The 17,317-nt window shown below is 37.9% G+C and overlaps 7 protein-coding genes across 7 annotated transcripts; 4 read left to right on the forward strand and 3 right to left on the reverse strand.

The window, feature by feature from the left end:
- Positions 1-103: 103 nt before the first annotated feature.
- IML1 (GTPase-activating protein IML1) lies at positions 104-4,858 on the forward strand (the record flags this gene model as incomplete). The annotated part of the gene is made up of 1 exon (XM_033911504.1): positions 104-4,858. One exon carries the CDS (start codon positions 104-106, stop codon positions 4,856-4,858), a length of 4,755 nt encoding a protein of 1,584 aa, XP_033767395.1.
- A 120-nt stretch (positions 4,859-4,978) lies between these two features.
- HOM6 (homoserine dehydrogenase) lies at positions 4,979-6,058 on the reverse strand (the record flags this gene model as incomplete). The annotated part of the gene is made up of 1 exon (XM_033911505.1): positions 4,979-6,058. One exon carries the CDS (start codon positions 6,056-6,058, stop codon positions 4,979-4,981), a length of 1,080 nt encoding a protein of 359 aa, XP_033767396.1.
- A 215-nt stretch (positions 6,059-6,273) lies between these two features.
- HIR3 (Hir3p) lies at positions 6,274-11,220 on the reverse strand (the record flags this gene model as incomplete). Its single annotated transcript, XM_033911506.1, has 1 exon — positions 6,274-11,220. The coding sequence occupies one exon, from the start codon at positions 11,218-11,220 to the stop codon at positions 6,274-6,276; it is 4,947 nt and encodes a 1,648-aa protein (XP_033767397.1).
- Positions 11,221-11,434: 214 nt separating this feature from the next.
- Positions 11,435-12,475, forward strand: IPA1 (putative polyadenylation protein; the record flags this gene model as incomplete). Its single annotated transcript, XM_033911507.1, has 1 exon — positions 11,435-12,475. One exon carries the CDS (start codon positions 11,435-11,437, stop codon positions 12,473-12,475), a length of 1,041 nt encoding a protein of 346 aa, XP_033767398.1.
- A 188-nt stretch (positions 12,476-12,663) lies between these two features.
- On the forward strand, positions 12,664-13,692 carry SPAR_J03190 (uncharacterized protein; the record flags this gene model as incomplete). Its single annotated transcript, XM_033911508.1, has 1 exon — positions 12,664-13,692. The coding sequence occupies one exon, from the start codon at positions 12,664-12,666 to the stop codon at positions 13,690-13,692; it is 1,029 nt and encodes a 342-aa protein (XP_033767399.1).
- A 158-nt stretch (positions 13,693-13,850) lies between these two features.
- PMT4 (dolichyl-phosphate-mannose-protein mannosyltransferase) lies at positions 13,851-16,139 on the reverse strand (the record flags this gene model as incomplete). Its single annotated transcript, XM_033911509.1, has 1 exon — positions 13,851-16,139. One exon carries the CDS (start codon positions 16,137-16,139, stop codon positions 13,851-13,853), a length of 2,289 nt encoding a protein of 762 aa, XP_033767400.1.
- Positions 16,140-16,408: 269 nt separating this feature from the next.
- Positions 16,409-17,218, forward strand: MGM101 (Mgm101p; the record flags this gene model as incomplete). Its single annotated transcript, XM_033911510.1, has 1 exon — positions 16,409-17,218. The coding sequence occupies one exon, from the start codon at positions 16,409-16,411 to the stop codon at positions 17,216-17,218; it is 810 nt and encodes a 269-aa protein (XP_033767401.1).
- Positions 17,219-17,317: the final 99 nt, after the last annotated feature.

Below are 17,317 nucleotides of genomic sequence, written 5' to 3' on the forward strand. Positions count from 1 at the left end.
TCATTGTTTTAAAGATAGTAAGTGACAGTGAACAGTCAACAACCTCTCTACCTACTTTGTAAGCAGAGAAATAATTTAGCGTTGACGAGTGACATTTTTAAAGATGTTTGCTAGATTGCATGGAAAGAAACAAAGACCAATTTCTTCCATCAATTCACAAACTCCAAGGACTAGCAATACAACTCATGCAAACAGCATATCCTTATCATCGGGTAATTTGATAGTAGGTTCAAATAGAAATTTGAGAGAACCGAAAGAGCAATTTGGTTCTCAACAAAGGGCTTCCAATAGAAACCTAATTTTAGATAAGGAAAACGACAATAATATCAATAACAGTGGTGACAATAATTATGACAATAGGGAGCAGGTCCACCGCCATCACATTGCAGGACTGAAAATAAGGGCATACCAAGCGGAATTAGGCTATCATGAGTCCCGATTTTCAGAGAATCTAGTGATGCTAAATATGATTGAATTCCCGGATATAAAACCTGGTGATTTGGTAGAATTAAAAACATATCATAAAAATCCATCTGCATCGAACGGAGATAAGAAAATTTATTTTATTGCAAAAGATTTTGACGAAGAGACCAAGAGAAGGGCAAAAACTTCTAATGTTTCGATACTTTCGGGTCAATTGCAATCTCTGTTAGATTTGCCTTCTAGGTCTAGGATATGGATAAAATTGAAACCCAACAAAGCCGACTTACAGGCTGATGTAGTAGAGTTCAATATCAAGGACTGCTTACTAAATAGAGGTGATATGTGGGTTTTGTCATCTAAGCTGGTAGATACATGTGTGTTTATGGAGCAAAGGTTAGCATTTTTAGACTCTATCAGAGGTACTATTAAGGGAATTTATCGAAATGGTAAGAAAATTGTTTCTGGATATATTGGCGAACAAACAAGGATAATTTTTCGATCCGAATCTGCCAGGCTGATTTTTTTGATTCAGATTACTGATGAAATGTGGAACTTCGAAGAAACTGGTGAACAGTTATTTCAAAAAATGGTTAATTCATTTTTCCCGAAGATCTTTAAGAAATGGAAAGATATAGACACTCACCACACTATTACTATAGCTTTCGCTATATCAATGGACTTGTCTGATACCTCATTTAAGGACTTAACGCCTGGCGAATCTTTGAAAAATTCGAAAGATTATTTTAGGATAGTCGTAGATCAAGTCAGTATTATCCATTGGGTCGATATTATGGAAACATTAAGAGAAGAATTTATGGAAATTAGGAAGGATTTATTAAACAAGCAAACGGATAAAGGTTACAGTGTGGCTAATGGAAGATTTTCGCCTGTAATCAAGTCGAACTTTCTCGAATTGGTCAATTTTGCCACAACAATTTTAACCGATCCTTTTAAGCAATTGGACCTTAGACACACTACAACGCACGTCATGATTATTTCGCCCGGATCAGGATTATTTGACGTTGATTATAGTTTACTGAGGCTAACAGGAAAAAAACTGCTTTCTCTTGAAATGACAATGGATTTGATCTGTCTTTCAAAAGCTCCATTACACATCGTTCCACTTTTTAGGTACCGAGACTTCGAGAATAGACTTCACCATTGCGTACCGCTTTGGTTAAGTGTTTTCTTTTGGAATGATCATGCTAAAAAGAGTAACTCAGAATGGACTCCAAGATGTAAAATTTATGATCTACAAATGATGGGGATTACGGAAAATGAACTTATTCAGGAAGTAGATGTTGAATATTTGCAGCTGAACAAGAAAATCAAGTCATTGTCTGAATTTATGAATGATTACGACAAGAATGCCTTCGAGGTGAAAATTTTACCTGCTGGATCTAATACAAAACTACCTAATAAGCTAAATTCAAAGTTTGATACTGTATTTGAGGATGATGTTGTTGTGAGAGCCAAAAAGATCCCCGCAACAGCAACAACAACACACGGTAACACAAAATTTATATGGAGAGGTCCAAAAGTTGCCATTCCAGCTATAAAGGATGTTCAAAAACCAAATGTGATACCAGATCTATCAATAAAAACGATAGAAGCCTCTTTTTATGATGACTGTAATACTACAAATGATAAAATTAGCACTCCTATCACTTCTAACAACGACAATCTCGAAATAAATGACTCATTGGTCTCTGTGAGATCTACTGATAACCAAAACACATCTTTAGCGCTGGATTCGCTTAAAGGACTAAGCAAAAGGAACTCATTGAAAGATTTTACTCAAAGAGTCATTACAAAATTCATTTCCAACATAGACACAAGTAAAAATAAAGAAATAAAGGCAACGTTTGTTAGAGATGATGCAGATAACTCGCCTTTGGGCTCAAATACACCGTTACCATCTTCTGAAAGTAAGATAAGTAACATAAAATTACAACAAAAAGGCTTGGCAGATTACAGCGTTATCAGTAATGGTGGAAATTTGATAATCAAGAAAAACTTATCCATTTTTGGGCTCCCTGGTAAGGAAATTATAAGCGGATCACCCTCCTCATATTTAGGGTCATCACATACCAGAACATCCTCCAAATTTTCCAGTATGTCTGACAAGGCTGCATTCATTACGGAAGGGCAAAAATTAAAACCTGACGGCTCGAACACTCATACCTTTGTAAAGCAATTTAAACATCCTATAAATGAAACCTGGGTGGATATCAAAAGTCCATCAATTCCGGTCAGTAACGAATTTGCCAACGAATTATTGCCTATACGTTGGAAAGATGTATGGCCAAAATATGTTGCCAAAAAATATAGTAAGTGGAGATCTTTTACAACCCCGGCAGAATTACCAATCACTATTTCTGACTTCCCATCTAAGGACGATTTTGAGAGGAACTTTATCTTTAGGAATCATTCGGTGACTTTAAATACGGATCGGGAACAGTATAACCAAACATACAAAGACCTACTACGCGATATGATCTACATGCGATTGTTGACTGGCTTTCAAATCTGCGTGGGTCGACAAGTAGAAAAAATTGAACTCTCTAGGGAAAGTGGTGACAGTGAAACTGTGGTGAACAAGTATTTAGACTTCAGTCAAAATAGTACGTTCAAGCTTTATCTAATGATCGACTCTGAAATACATAGAATAACATGCTCGTCGAGTGGAATTATTGACGTAGAAAGATATTTGAGGAATGATGAAACAAACTTGTTTGATCAAGTTCCTAGTTATATTCCGTTAGTTAAGACGAGATATGAAAGCACATTTCGTGATGCTATGATTGATCCACTTCATGTTAAAAGGGAATCTTTGAACTGGAATCAAATTGATCAGGTTCTAGCAGGTTATGGTGATTACTTAATTGATAGGAAATGGCACGGATTTCGAGCTAAATACGTGGTGTTGCCAACAGATATCCCCCCCAACACATATTCTATGGTCATCAATGGTAAAAGCGAAACCTTGAACCCTGAAGAAATTAGAGTCGAAGGGTTAAGGAGATTAATTGGCTCAATCACGAGATCAAGACTAAGAACAGAAAAGGAGAAAAAGGGAAGAAAAACTAAGAGAGAAGAAATACAGCCCGAAGTTATGTTCTACACTGGCCCACTTTACAACTTCATTAATGAGCAACAAACGTCTCTAGAAAGCTCGACTATAAATTTTAAAGATTCAATTTTTGTTAATGATAATAATTTCTTGAACAAAAATGTGGAGCTATCCAAGTTAGCGTATCAGATTCAACGCGGTGAAGATCGTATTACTTTAGTCAACAGAAAATGGCACTGGAAAAAGCATGAAAAATGCTTTGTTGGCTCGGAGATGGTTAATTGGCTCATAAGAAACTTTTCTGATATAGATACTCGAGAAGATGCAATTAAATACGGGCAGAAGGTAATGAAAGAGGGACTATTTGTTCACGTTTTGAATAAGCACAATTTTTTGGACGGTCACTACTTCTATCAATTCTCACCCGAATACGCAATGGACACCAACAGACTAGAAAAAACAAATTCTCATCGCTCTACGTTATCCGATCCAAAGCAGATGTTGAGGAAAGTATCTTCCGGCAGCTCAAATGATCCAGGCGCAATGACCCCTTTTTCTTCAGTAATACCTGCGATGAGCGCTTCGAACACTTCGGTTGCTGACGCCAAAGAACCGTCGCGCCCTATCTTGATGCTCAGCAACTCCCTTGTTATTGATGTAGATCCCGCGGGAAAATCCTCGAAGCAAGAATCGTGTACTGTTCATTATGATAGGGTTCATAACCCAGACCACTGTTTTCACATAAGATTGGAGTGGTTGACCACCACCCCAAAATTGATTGATGATTTGGTTGGCAACTGGTCAAGGTTGTGCGAAAGGTACGGTTTGAAAATGATTGAAATTCCTTGGGAAGAGCTTTGTACTATCCCTTCAGTTAACCCATTTCACTCTTTTGTTGAAATTAAGTTAGCTATCAATCCTTGGGAAGATCCTGAATTCAAGGATAGGGAGCTTTTCGCTAAAAGCAAGTTCTACTATCACGTCTATCTTCTGAAGGCATCTGGGTTTTTATTAGACAACAGGGCATCCAAATTTTTACAAAACCAAGATATAGAGTTTGATATCATGTATTCATGGGGAAAACCGCAGTTCAAATATGTTCAATATATTCATCATACCGGTGCTTACGTCGCAGAACTGAGGGAAAATGGCTGCCTATTTTTAGCCCCTAACAACATTTATATATCCAGAGTAAATCCAGGAAACATAATCGGGAAAATTCATTCCGCTTCTAGCTCTGCATTAGATGCTCAAAAAGTGATTCTGAATTTCAAATCAACTTGCTTGGACTACCGAAAACTAAGATCAATCTTCCTGGACGCAAAGGAAATGTGGATTACAGGAAAAATTGTGGAAGACTAAACGGCCCCGTGACGTGAATGGATCTCACAAAGCAAATAATATTCGAACATGGATAGTAGAGCATTATGTTATCTCTTTATATATAAATATACACATGTATTTATATATTTGTTTACTGATCTAAAGTCTTTGAGCAATCTTGATAACATCACCCAAGACACCAGCGGCAGTAACGGCAGCACCAGCACCAGCACCTTGAATAACAACAGGATTGGTGTAACGTTTAGTTTTGATGGAGATAACGTTGTCTGATCCTTTTAATGATGCAAATGGGTGTGAGTAATCGTACTTTTCAATTCCTACGGACACTGATTTGCTAGCAACATCAACTTTACCAATGAATCTCAATACCTTATTTTCAGCAGCGGCTTCCTTCTTCAATTGAGTCAAATCTTTATCATAATCAGATAATTTTTCCAAAAATTCATCGGCAGACTTGACAGATTCCAACGGTTTTGGAATCAAAGACTGGACTGGGAAAGAAGTTGGAGATTCAACTTCTACACCGGATATCCTACCAACAATGGTAACCTTTCTAGCAACATCCAACCCATTCAAATCATCTCTTGGGTCTGGTTCAGTGTAACCCAATTTTTTAGCAACTTTGACAATATCAGAAAATTTGACGTCGTTAGCTTCGCTAGTAGAGAATTCGTTAAAAATATAGGATAGAGTACCAGAGAAGATACCTTCAATTTTTTCAACTTCGTCACCGGTTTGAATAATTTCTCTCAAGAAACTAATAATAGGCAAACCAGCACCGACGGTGGCTTCATGATAGACGAAACCGTTGGTTGGCTTGTTTGAGAAAAGAGCCTTCCAAGTAGCCAAATCAGAGGAAAAGGCCTTCTTGTTTGGAGTAGCAATGGAAATACCATTTTCGACAAACTTGGTGTAAAAACCAGCAATGTAGGCGCTGGAAGTGTTATCAACCAAAATGACTGGCTTAGGTGAAGTTTTCAAATGAGAAATCAGATCGTCCAGTGGCAACGTTTTGGTAGTGGAAGCTGCCAAAGCAGCCTTCCAATCGGAACCAACATTCAATGGAGAAAAATCCTTAGAGATCAAAGAACGCTCGGCCTCAGCCAAAAGTACTAGATTGTAAGTAATAGTAGACTTCATGGCCAACAATTGATCCAAGAAAGATGAACCAACAACACCGGCACCGATAACGGCAACATTAACAACTTTAGTGGTCATTTTTTATTTATTTGATTGATGATACTACCTGCTTTCTCAAAACAAGCCTCAACAGGAAAAATCAGCTTCAATTGTCCATCACTAACCGCAATATTTACATATTCTTTATACATTTTCGTTCCATCCACCAAACCGAACCTTACCACCAGGGCACACTTCTTCCAAAACCTTGTCATCAACACATCCGTGCACCTCTATGAGTAAGATCGAAAAACTCACGTGATCTTATCCACTAATAGTCTCACTCTATCGAAGACTTCCTTCTTTGTAACACGTTTCTTTATTGCACTTGCCTTGGAAGTAGAGTCTGGAGTGCTCTTTGATGTCACAGAACCTGAAGATGGTGGTACTGGACTGCCCTCATCGTTCGCGTCTGTGAGAGATTGATGCTGTCGAGCTAAGGGAAAATAGAGATACTCGAAATAAATGCCCAAGCAGACGCTGTCAAAGGCAATCCCGCTATGCCCCTTCTTCAGCTGAAATGCAAGTTTTAACCCAGAAGATATTTCTTCGGGGTGCTTGCCTTGATCGAAAACTCGGTTTAGTTGTTCACTAATCTTCAGAAAATCTTGGTAGTTAAGTGTGGGAAGGATCTGCTCCACATAGCTCTTGTCTTGTAATTGCAACTTAATTTTGGCACTTTGCGTATACACGTTAATGGCACGTTCTAAAAGCTCGTTTATGTTCACCGTTCCAGAACCGAAACGCCTTAGCTTTTTTATAACAAGACCTGTTGTATTGAAATCTTTTATGGCGAAAAGCAAATCCAAATACAAAACCAGATACTGATACGTATAGATGAAATGCTTCCCTGGCCTTTCAAAATCTGGTTTCCATATATTGACCAAGTTTTTGTTTATGCTTTTTGCGGATATTAAGCTATCCATCTCTTTCAAAGCGCCGTCCACATCACCAAAATCGTCAAACAATATGCGTGCTATTCTGTAACGAGGTCTATGCTGCCATTTTTTCTTGTCTACAGATAGTAAGTGGTGAAGTAGTCTTATGATCTTGTCAAAAAAAACTTTTTCTTGGTAATCCCATGCAAGACCTTCGTCGTTAAGCCAAAATTCTCCTTGTTCCTGAAAAAATTGGTTATCTTTTGACAGTAAAGCAAAAGCTTCATTAACACCTATGACGCCTCTCTTTACCCACTTGTAACAGGCATTAACTAATAGATAATGAGGTTCTATGATTGGATCTTTAGCAGGGGATGACTCATACGCTATTTGGCAACTTTGAATAATATACCTAGCGACTAGTTTACAATTGTTCCCGTAATCTGTTTTGAAAAAAAACTTAGCCAGGCTGTAAAAGCTAGACCAGTTTAACACGAATGCATCGTCTTGTAACTTGATATCGCCAGATAGAGAACAAGCTTTATTGAAACACAAAAATATACTTTGCTCGATGTTAAAATCTGAGATTGTAGTGATTTTCTTTGTTTTTTCCATTACTACCTCCCCAGTCTCAGACAATCTCATTGTATTTTCAGCGCAACTTTTCCAGCTAAAACAGAGTTTATTCATGGGATTAAAGCAACCGCTAATAAGCATAGACCCTAAATCATCTAATGCTTCCAATATAATCTTTTTATCGTCAATGGTTCGACCTGACTTACTATAATAAATGGAAATGGCCATTAAATAGCACAGTATTGCCTTTCGTTGTGTCAGAGCAATAACGTCTTTTTTCTCAGGGACCGTGATCTTATCTGAAGTCCAAATCAAATCATCTTCAACTATATAACTGTAGCACTTTCCGAGTAGTATCCAGCTTTCAAAACGGTTCGTGTTGTATATAATATCATTCTTTAACATTCTGATAATGGAGTCTAATTCAGAAGGTCTTGCTTGCATAGACTTCTTTCTCATTTTGTACAAACCCAAGGACTGTAAGCTGGATACATAGAACAAACCAGCTGTCATACCTTGTTGTAACTCGTCGTGCGGCGTAGTTAAATACAAGCTTGTAGCACCAGAAAATGCATGCTTCAACAAATCCGCCGTTATTGGCCTTGATAAATATTCATTTAATAGAAATGAGTTTCTAGATATGATGTGATTATCCAGTGTTGATGGGTCACCAATTTTTTCTATAATATTATCCATGATCTGCTTTAGAGTGGTCTTTGACGACGAAAGGTAAGGATTCTTGTTTTGATACTGTAATTTGATTAGGTAAGTTCCTAAAGGCAAAGAGTGTATCTTTTCCATCTCTACCGCTTTTGTGTCATGCAAATCAGGGCTAAAGTTATCACTAGCTATCGTGTAATGGTATCTACACCATAGTATTTGCTTCAACTGTAAAAATGAATCATTGTTAATGAACTGGCACAGCAGTTTTTCAGCTAAATCTAGAAACTTGCCATTTGATGCATCACAAAAATGAAAATATCCAAAAAGAGTATGTAAAGACCAAATCACTTCCGTTGTTTCAATACCTTGTTCAGCAGGTGTTCTACACTTTGCCTGAATATCATAATAATAAAGTATCAATGTCGCTAGATCTATCATTATGTCCTTCATTTTTCCTGATGATTTCGAAGCCCTCTTGAAAAACGACTTATTAGAGACGTCGTTAGCTGCAGAGCTTTCATAGAAAAGAACGGTGTAAAAGAAGAAGAACGTTTGCAGTAGCTTTTCAAACATACGGTCCTCTAACATGAAATCGCTACCTTCCCATCTATTTGAGTTTAAAATCTTGATCAGTTGGCTCGAGAAATAGCCGATTGCCGTCAGCACTGTCAATAACATTTGGTGCCTTGCATGCGGGTTCGATTCCTTGTAGATAGGTGACGTTAATGCGCCCTTCATAAAATCAAGCACGTGAAAATAAATTCTTTGAACATCCTGTATACTGGATTTTTTAACATATGATGAAAAGAGAACTCCCCAGAGTCTAATTTTCAGTAGGAATGGCGAGTTGAAGATGAAGGAAACCATTTCCTCATCAATAGTTGACTGATTGGTTGAAGGATATAATATATGTAAAAGGACTCGTTCTAGGGTTTCTAGATGATTTTCTGAATGACTGTCAGAGTTTGCGTCTTCGGAGATATCTTCAACTGTTATGTTTTGTATTATTCTTATTTTCCTTTTCTGGGATTGGACAGTGTTTAGGTTTAATGCCGGTATATGACGGTAATTTGGATATGCAATGTCTAAAGAAGAATCTGAGTCCTTTATGGTATTTTCTAAAGATGTTAACGTTTCAGAAAGCCTGCTATCAACGATATCACAGGTATATTGCAAGAAACAGTAATGCGTCCAATGAAAATGCACATAAAGTTTTGTATCTTTTTCCTCTGCAATTTGTTCTAGTAGAGTGTGCCATGATCTTATTCTTTTCTCGACTTTGTTTCTTTGGCTTTTTAGGTCTGCTGACTTGTGTCCTTGAATCCGCTTATTTGTAATTTCCTCCACAATATTTCCTAAATGGTTAACAAGCAGTTCGTAAATCGACAAAGCTAAATATTTGCATTTCTTTTTGTTTTTGTCAATAAGCGCAAAAACGTTTGACTCGATTCCAAAAACAAACCATAAAACATTTTTTAGAAGCTGAGGCTCCCAAAGGTAGTCTATGATGAGACGTCTTTCATTTCCTTCATCATAAGTTCCAAGTAACTTGAATAATAATTTCAAACGCACTTGATGAAAGTGAAGATTGCCTGTATTCACTTCGGAAATAAAAGATCTGATGTGTTCCGAGTCCAGGTCACTTAAATATCTAGGAAAGCTCTCTTTATCGTCGAACGCATTAGATTTCAAGAGTGCGTTTAGTTGGAATAATTCCTCATTTTCGTTAGAACCACTGGATAGGTAGTCGTTTTGGTTAAAAATATCAGTATATCTACTACTCCAAGATTTCAAACATTCATAGAGATCAGTATAGGGAATGAATTTCTCGGGTTGTTTACCACCAGGGCCCATGATAAACTTGGAGGAAAATGTTTCAAAATCACAAAAGGGTAGAATATGGACATACGACAATAACGTGTTGAACTCAGCAAAAAATTTCTTATGAACATCCATAACAAGCTCTTTTGTGTTTTCTTGTTCTCTTTCTTTGAAACGTTTACTACTTCTCTGAAGAGGCTTCGTGGTATCGACATGTTCATCGAGTCTCTTAATGGGTCTTGCTTCTTCATCAGCTTGGATTTCCAATGGTGCTAAATTTCCACTCTTATCGTCCGCTCGTACACCCTCTTTATCTTGCTCCTCTTCTTGCCGTTCGAAGTCTTTGTCTAAAGATGGTGTATTATTAATTGGTTCGGATAATTCAAACTTAACCGCCTCGATAGGTTCTTCAATTTCGTTATACGGATCCAAATACCTACCGATAAGAGATGATATTTTAAAGCTGGGTAGTAAGTTTTTTAAGGCCTTTGCAACTTCATCCCATGATTCTTCATTCAGTGTGACATTAAATACGTCCAGCTTCTTCATAATCTCTTCGTCTTGCTTTTTCATTTCTGATATTCTGGAAAGAATTGGACCAAAAGCTAATGGCTCCGGCTTAATATCCTTGTACTTCTCCAAATGATATCTCTCAAAGATAGTGTTATCTGATAAGTTGGGGACTAGTAGTTTATTCGTGAGGTCTATGTAGTTATTCATCATCAGAGTCAAATCGTTCAAAAGAAATTTACGGTGTCGGCCCAACAAAAGTGATAGATTCTCCTCTTTAGTGAATTCATACTCTGAAATTAAACGTTCTAATTTGACACTATTGAAGCTCTTGAAAATGCGAGCCAGTAAGTCTGTAACTGCAAAATCAGCATCGCTATGTTGAATAGACTCAACCAAGTTCTCAACTGCTTTTAAAATGCAATTAACTAATTCCTGTGAGTTCAAACTTTCATAATAATTCTCCAAATATAGATGATAGTACATCCCTCTGTTCCTATAACATAAATATCGGAGATTATCTAACGTAGGAGAGGAATTGCGGTACATACCCCACCTATCAGGCTTAACGACATCAATTTGAAAGAGCTCTTGAAACTTGCTGTCCGACTTTTCGAAGTCCTTGTTCTTTAGATCAATTAGAGCGTCCTGTAGAATATTAAAACTCTGTTCGATTTGGAGCTCCCTCGAGTGTTCCTCTGCCTCGTACTGTTCACCTTCGATGTTTGAATTGAGAGCGTTGAACATAGACATGGTAAGCTTTATCTATACTATGCGATGGGGTTCCAACTCCTGAAAGTGCCTTTATGGACTTGCCTCACTGCCGTCTATTTGTGTTTCTACTCTTATTTAACGTAAATAATCTAATAAAATAATTTCGCGATGGTATATAACAATAAGCTATTAATGCCAAAATGAAGAAAAGAAGAAATCCAAAAAGGCGAAGAAAGAGACAAATGCAAGGGCGATGGTTCAATATGTGGTAGAATGGTTACCAAGAATTCAAAGCATTTCAGTAGTAATAGAAGGTTGGAAGTGGGTGGAGATAAAGAACTTGGAGGGCACATTCCTGAGGATATCTGGTGACGAAGGCCAAGTAGAAGATATTATACTTCCAACAGAAGTCGAAGAAGAGATGGATATTCCCTACAAGTTCAAAAACAGAGGTAAAGGTTTAGAATGGATGATGAAGTTAAGAAGCAAACGCTCAAAGAAATATGATAAGTCTATCATGTCCCTTCCAGATGGAAAATGGACTAAGGAAGAGCTCCGCTCAGATCCTGGTTTCTCGATAGAATGTCTTAACTGTAAGCAACAAATTATAAGCAAAAATAACTGTCAAGTTTTGAATAATATGCCTTCAGAATTTTGGTTCGAGTTAATGGATTATTGGCATTGCCATAAACCAGATATGGAGAAAGGCGGGTCTTACTCAAGATTTGAAACGCTAAAACCATCTGAAAACGAAATTTTAATTGGGAGCTCTTATTTCCAAGGTACTCCTGCCACCTTAAAAAATGTAGCAATTGGAAAGAATAGTGATAGAGTTTTATGCAAGAAGTGCTCAGTAGTTTTAGGTCAAGTAACTGCTGATTCACTTTACAAACTACACAAATGGAAGCTGCAGTTAATTCACAGTGGAAATACACACAAATTTCCTCCGGAGTGTGATATTACACTTTCTTTAATAAACATTGTTAAGGCGAACTCTTGTCGTTACGCCCTCGTAAAGAGTGGAGAGGAATCATTGCTAGTTTGGATATTTTCCGTTGACATTGGAGTCACATTGACGGGAAACAAAAACTTCAAGAGAACGATGAAGTTGCTTTACACAAAAAACGTTTCCACAATAAACCAATGCCTCGATCGACAAGTTGTGGAGGAATTGGATTTCCAAGAAATACCGTTTAATGCATTTTACAGTTCCCTTCAAAATGGTAATGCACTTTTACCTTCAAACATGAAACAATTGGGTGAATGGGCCATCAGCTACACCTCACTAATCTAATTGTAAGATCTGCTCTTTTGCATTTTGTATAAATATTGTTATCAAGTAATAAATACCTTCTTTTTTTCAACATGTAAATGGAAAATTCACTTCGTTGACCGAAGAATTACACAACAATAACGTTTATTATATTACTAAATATAGAGGCATTTCTGAAAAGCGGGAACAAGTCAATTGCTTTCATTATAATGAGGGTAGAGGAATCATCGAATAGCTTAGAAGCGTTAGTGAGGACTCAGGAAGATGATCTCGAGGGCTTTTCTTTCCTGGAAATTATGGATCGTGTTGACCCCTTACCAGTAAATTTCGAGAACTATGGAAACTTTAAAGAAGCCATTTACTATATGTGCACACACGATGGCACAAAGATCGGATTTGTATTAAAGTTTGCCATAAATGAAATGAAGACTGTTTGTTCGGAAGTCTTCGAAGAAACCTTCCAATTGGATGAATCTAGTCATGAGTTGCGGTTCAAAAGCGAAGATTTTAATCACAGAAATAATCTAGTTGATCAATTGGCTCATAAAATGTATCTGGAATCGTCACTGAATGGTGTGAAGGGCTGGAGGAACGAGAAATACGCTGTTTGGGTTAATAAAAGGCCCTACGTACTCATTGAGCGTGCAGTAGCAGGTGTTCTTGGCATAATCACCTACGGGATTCATATTAATGGTTATGTGCTGGATCCAAAGTCCAAGAAAATTCAGTTTTGGATTGCAAGAAGATCCAAAACGAAGCAAACATGGCCGCTAATGCTTGACAACATTATCGCCGGGGGATTAGGCTATCCTTATGGTATCTATGAAACAGTTTTGAAAGAAAGCATAGAGGAAGCCAATTTGGAAAAGAGTATTATTGAGGATAACATTAAAGCAACTGGTACAGTTTCTTATCTTTACTTTACGGGCGATATTTCTGTAACGAAGTTCGATAATGAATCAGATTTTATCGTAGGGGAAGTACAATATGTATACGATCTGAAACTCAGCAAAGACATCATTCCAAAACCAAATGATGGTGAAGTCGAGGGTTTCAATCTATTCAGCCTACAAGAGACGATCAATGCTTTAAGAAACAAAGAATTTAAACCAAATTGTGCCTTAGTAATGGTAGATTTCTTGATTAGACATGGCTACATCACACCAGAAAATGAGCCCAATTATCTTGAACTAGTAACTAGAATGCACAGAAGGTTACCATTCCCTACTTTGAATTGACATTTGAGAGTTTCCCGGTTGTTGATATCTAAACAAATATAAAGTATTTTATCATATATACACTTCTAGGTATATACTATTTAGGATCAAAAGCGTTCTATTTGTCACTAAAACGGGGAGAGGCGTTCAATTCGTTAGTGATCAGTAAATAGATAAAGTTATTTTGAGAAGTTTAATTCTATGTCGAACCACTCTCTAGAAACAACTTCTGATGGTGACAAGCTGACGTCTCCATATACCAATGGTGAAAAGTATACAAAAAACCACGCAACAGCAACAGAAGCACACACTAAGAAGACGGCATAGGGTTTAACGTAGACCTTAGGGTTCCGTTCATATGATGCGCCTGAAATGTCCTCGTCTTTTTCCAAGTCCAACGATTTGCAATCACTAAAGATTACTTCCCATAGTGCTCCGGAGAATAAACAAGCGATTAAATGAGCTGGTAAGTAATGATGCAAAAACTTTTGACGCGCCATTAAAAAGAATGGAAAATAGTGGCAACACCAGGAGATGAAAAAAAACATCAATGGGCCATATAACTTTTCTCTTGTCATCTTGTTTAGAGCATAGTAGCCACGATGTCTCGTAATTACATCGGCCGCGATAATGCCAACGAAAACGGCTAACGAAATGACTTGGAACCACCACCCAATGATGTTACCAATGAAATATATTTGCCTCTTTTCGTCACCGTTAGTCCAGAACGAAACACCACTTAAACTTCCAGGCCAACTGTAAGGTTCAGAGGCAAAGGGATGTTCTGATGATAGTTTATTGTTATGTTCGAACATAGATTTTTGAGTTTCAATCCATTTCTTCAAGAACGGTAATGACTTGACAACCTTTGGAACGTATACCTTCCGAGCTTCGTCCAAGTTAATAATTTCTTCGACAACCCAATTATTCGAAGGATCGGTGACTTTTTTGTTACCGTTAACTTCTTGTTGTTGAAACCCCCAATCCGGCAATAGTTCGTCGTTGTGAGTCCACAAAGCTACGGAAGTATCGACATGGAAAAGACGGAAAGAAACGGTTTTGCTTTTTAGAACATGGCCTTCATCGGACCTTTTCAATGGTTGGAATGCAAAGAGTGTTTCAGGATATAACTCCCCGTCACCTTCTTCTAAGGTTACTGTAGTAATTTCTTCATTCGTAGGGTAAAATGGTGAGGCAACATCATGGGCTAACAAGTAGGTATCGGTGGCCACATGTCTTAATCTAATATGTTGATTCAAGAGAACAGCTTGCCCTTTACCAAAATCACTATCATGTGGTGGCAACACCTCCCATTGATTATTGAAGTCAGGATGCGTATAACCAGTAACTTGCTGACCGGCGGATGAGATACGACCATCTTCATAACGTTGTGGGTAACGCGCCAAGTGTGAATGTAAGAATGCATCAGTATCTTGATGTTTGATAGTGATAACATCGAAATAATTGACTATCTTGGAGTCAGCGCTTAGGGGAGAGTCCTGCAGTGTTTCTTGGAATTCAGCAGACATAAATGCGTCGCCTGGACCTGAAGTGTTCAAAACGGTGAAATGAACCCAGAACCAAAACAAGTAAATCACAAACGGAATCAACACCAAGCCGTTCAGCCTTTTACTAAAATGTCTCATAAACTGCCTTAAAGACAAACCCGCCTTAATATCCAATAATTGCCATAAGTTTACCACAACAGCAAAACCAATAGCAGCATATGTCATGACACCAACATATTTTGTGGAAATGACGAACGATAAAGACAAACCAGTAGCGTGTAACCAAATATACCAACTCCATGTAAATGGTTGACGCAATTGGCACTTGTAGAAACGAACGTAGCAATACATAGTGGCAGCAATAGAAATAATCAAGATGGCATCCAGTAGAATCAATCTAGTTTCTGTAACATGCGCAGTATCGATTGCAACCAACAGAGATGCAAACGCACATGTCATAGCCCTGAAATTTAGTTCCTTTAAGGTGTTAAACATAATTGGTACAGTTAATGAGCCCAATATCGCATTGAAAGAACGGTACGCGATGTATGGAGCTGGATGAGTTTCATAACTGTACCCAATCTCATCAAACTTAAAAGAACCATCATAGCCACATAGCCAACCAATGAAGGCAATCATCATCTTAGCAAAAGGGGGATGAACATCAAAGAAATAAGACCTTTCTAAGTAATAAGATGCAAATTTTCCAAAATGAACTTCATCAAAAACAACTTCCTTTGGATACCAGATCTTATAAAATCTGGCAGCAAACGCTAATAAAGTAACAACTGTTACCCAAAAGCTATAACGAGATTCCGGCTCCGGTAGTGGCTGCAAGAGCCAATGTTCAGCGATTTGTTCACATTTAGGCGCGGTCTTCGTGTACTTCAACGAAGGATCGTCCACGTCCTTAGTGGAAGGTGGTAACTTCCCCTGGTTACGTTTTTTGGGCACAGACATCTGTACTTCTGTGAAATTTCAGAAACTATCTAGATGAATTATATATCGACGAACTTCTCAGTACAATTAATATAGAAGGAAGGATTCAAGTAAGTAACTTCGACAAAGCGCGTTTCACTATGCATATTTTTTATTTTTTATTTTTTTTTGTCAAAGAATACACGAATAACATCACGAAATTCATAGACAGATTAGTGGAAGTAAAGTAAATTAAAAAGATTGTGCAGGCTAAAAAAGAAAAAAAGGACAAGGAAGAAGACCAGCGTAAGATGAAAAGCATTTTCAGGATTAGAGGGTGTGCATCGCATGCTGCTCAATGTTGCCAAAAAAGAACTGTAGTGACTAGCGGCACGAGCAGTACTGCGACAGCCGGTGCGGTAAAGAAAAGCTTCAACAGTGCAGAAACTAAGCCTGTATTTGCAACAAAATCGGAAGTCGGCAATGGGAACAATATGAAGGAATATACAAGCGGCATTAACTCTAAGCTCGGTGGCACGCCTTTGGAAACCCGCAGTACCTCCGATGATTCTTTGAACAATAGTTATAAACCAACCAGGGGAGACATCGACTGGTATACTTCATGGTATGGCTTGGGTATGAAGCCCTTTGAAGCAAAAGTGCAAAAAGAATTGGTGGAGCCTCTGGACCCTAAGGACATAGAGATCAAGCCAGACGGATTGATATACTTGCCCGAAATTAAATACCGTAGAATACTGAACAAAGCTTTTGGGGCGGGTGGCTGGGGACTGGTTCCAAGGTCACAAACTATAGTGACATCCAAGCTGGTGACTAGGGAGTACGGTCTTATTTGCCATGGCCAATTGATCAGTGTAGCAAGAGGCGAACAAGACTATTTCAACGAATCTGGGATACCAACTGCTACAGAAGGTTGCAAAAGTAATGCGTTAATGAGGTGTTGCAAAGATCTCGGTGTTGGGTCTGAATTATGGGACCCTGTTTTCATAAAAAAATTCAAAGTCGATCATTGTACTGAGAAATTTGTGGAGCATGTTACCACCAAGAGAAAGAAGAAAATTTGGTTAAGAAAAGACAGACAAGTTGAATATCCTTATAAATAGTCAATATACAAACCGTATAAGCTAAATTTAGTAAGTATATATATTCTAATACAATCACACACACGTATACATTGTAGTCGCCCTTAGTGTCGACGCGTC

The sequence above is a fragment of the Saccharomyces paradoxus genome, chromosome X (assembly GCF_002079055.1).
Source record: "Saccharomyces paradoxus chromosome X, complete sequence".
In the NCBI taxonomy this organism is placed as follows: domain Eukaryota; kingdom Fungi; phylum Ascomycota; class Saccharomycetes; order Saccharomycetales; family Saccharomycetaceae; genus Saccharomyces; species Saccharomyces paradoxus.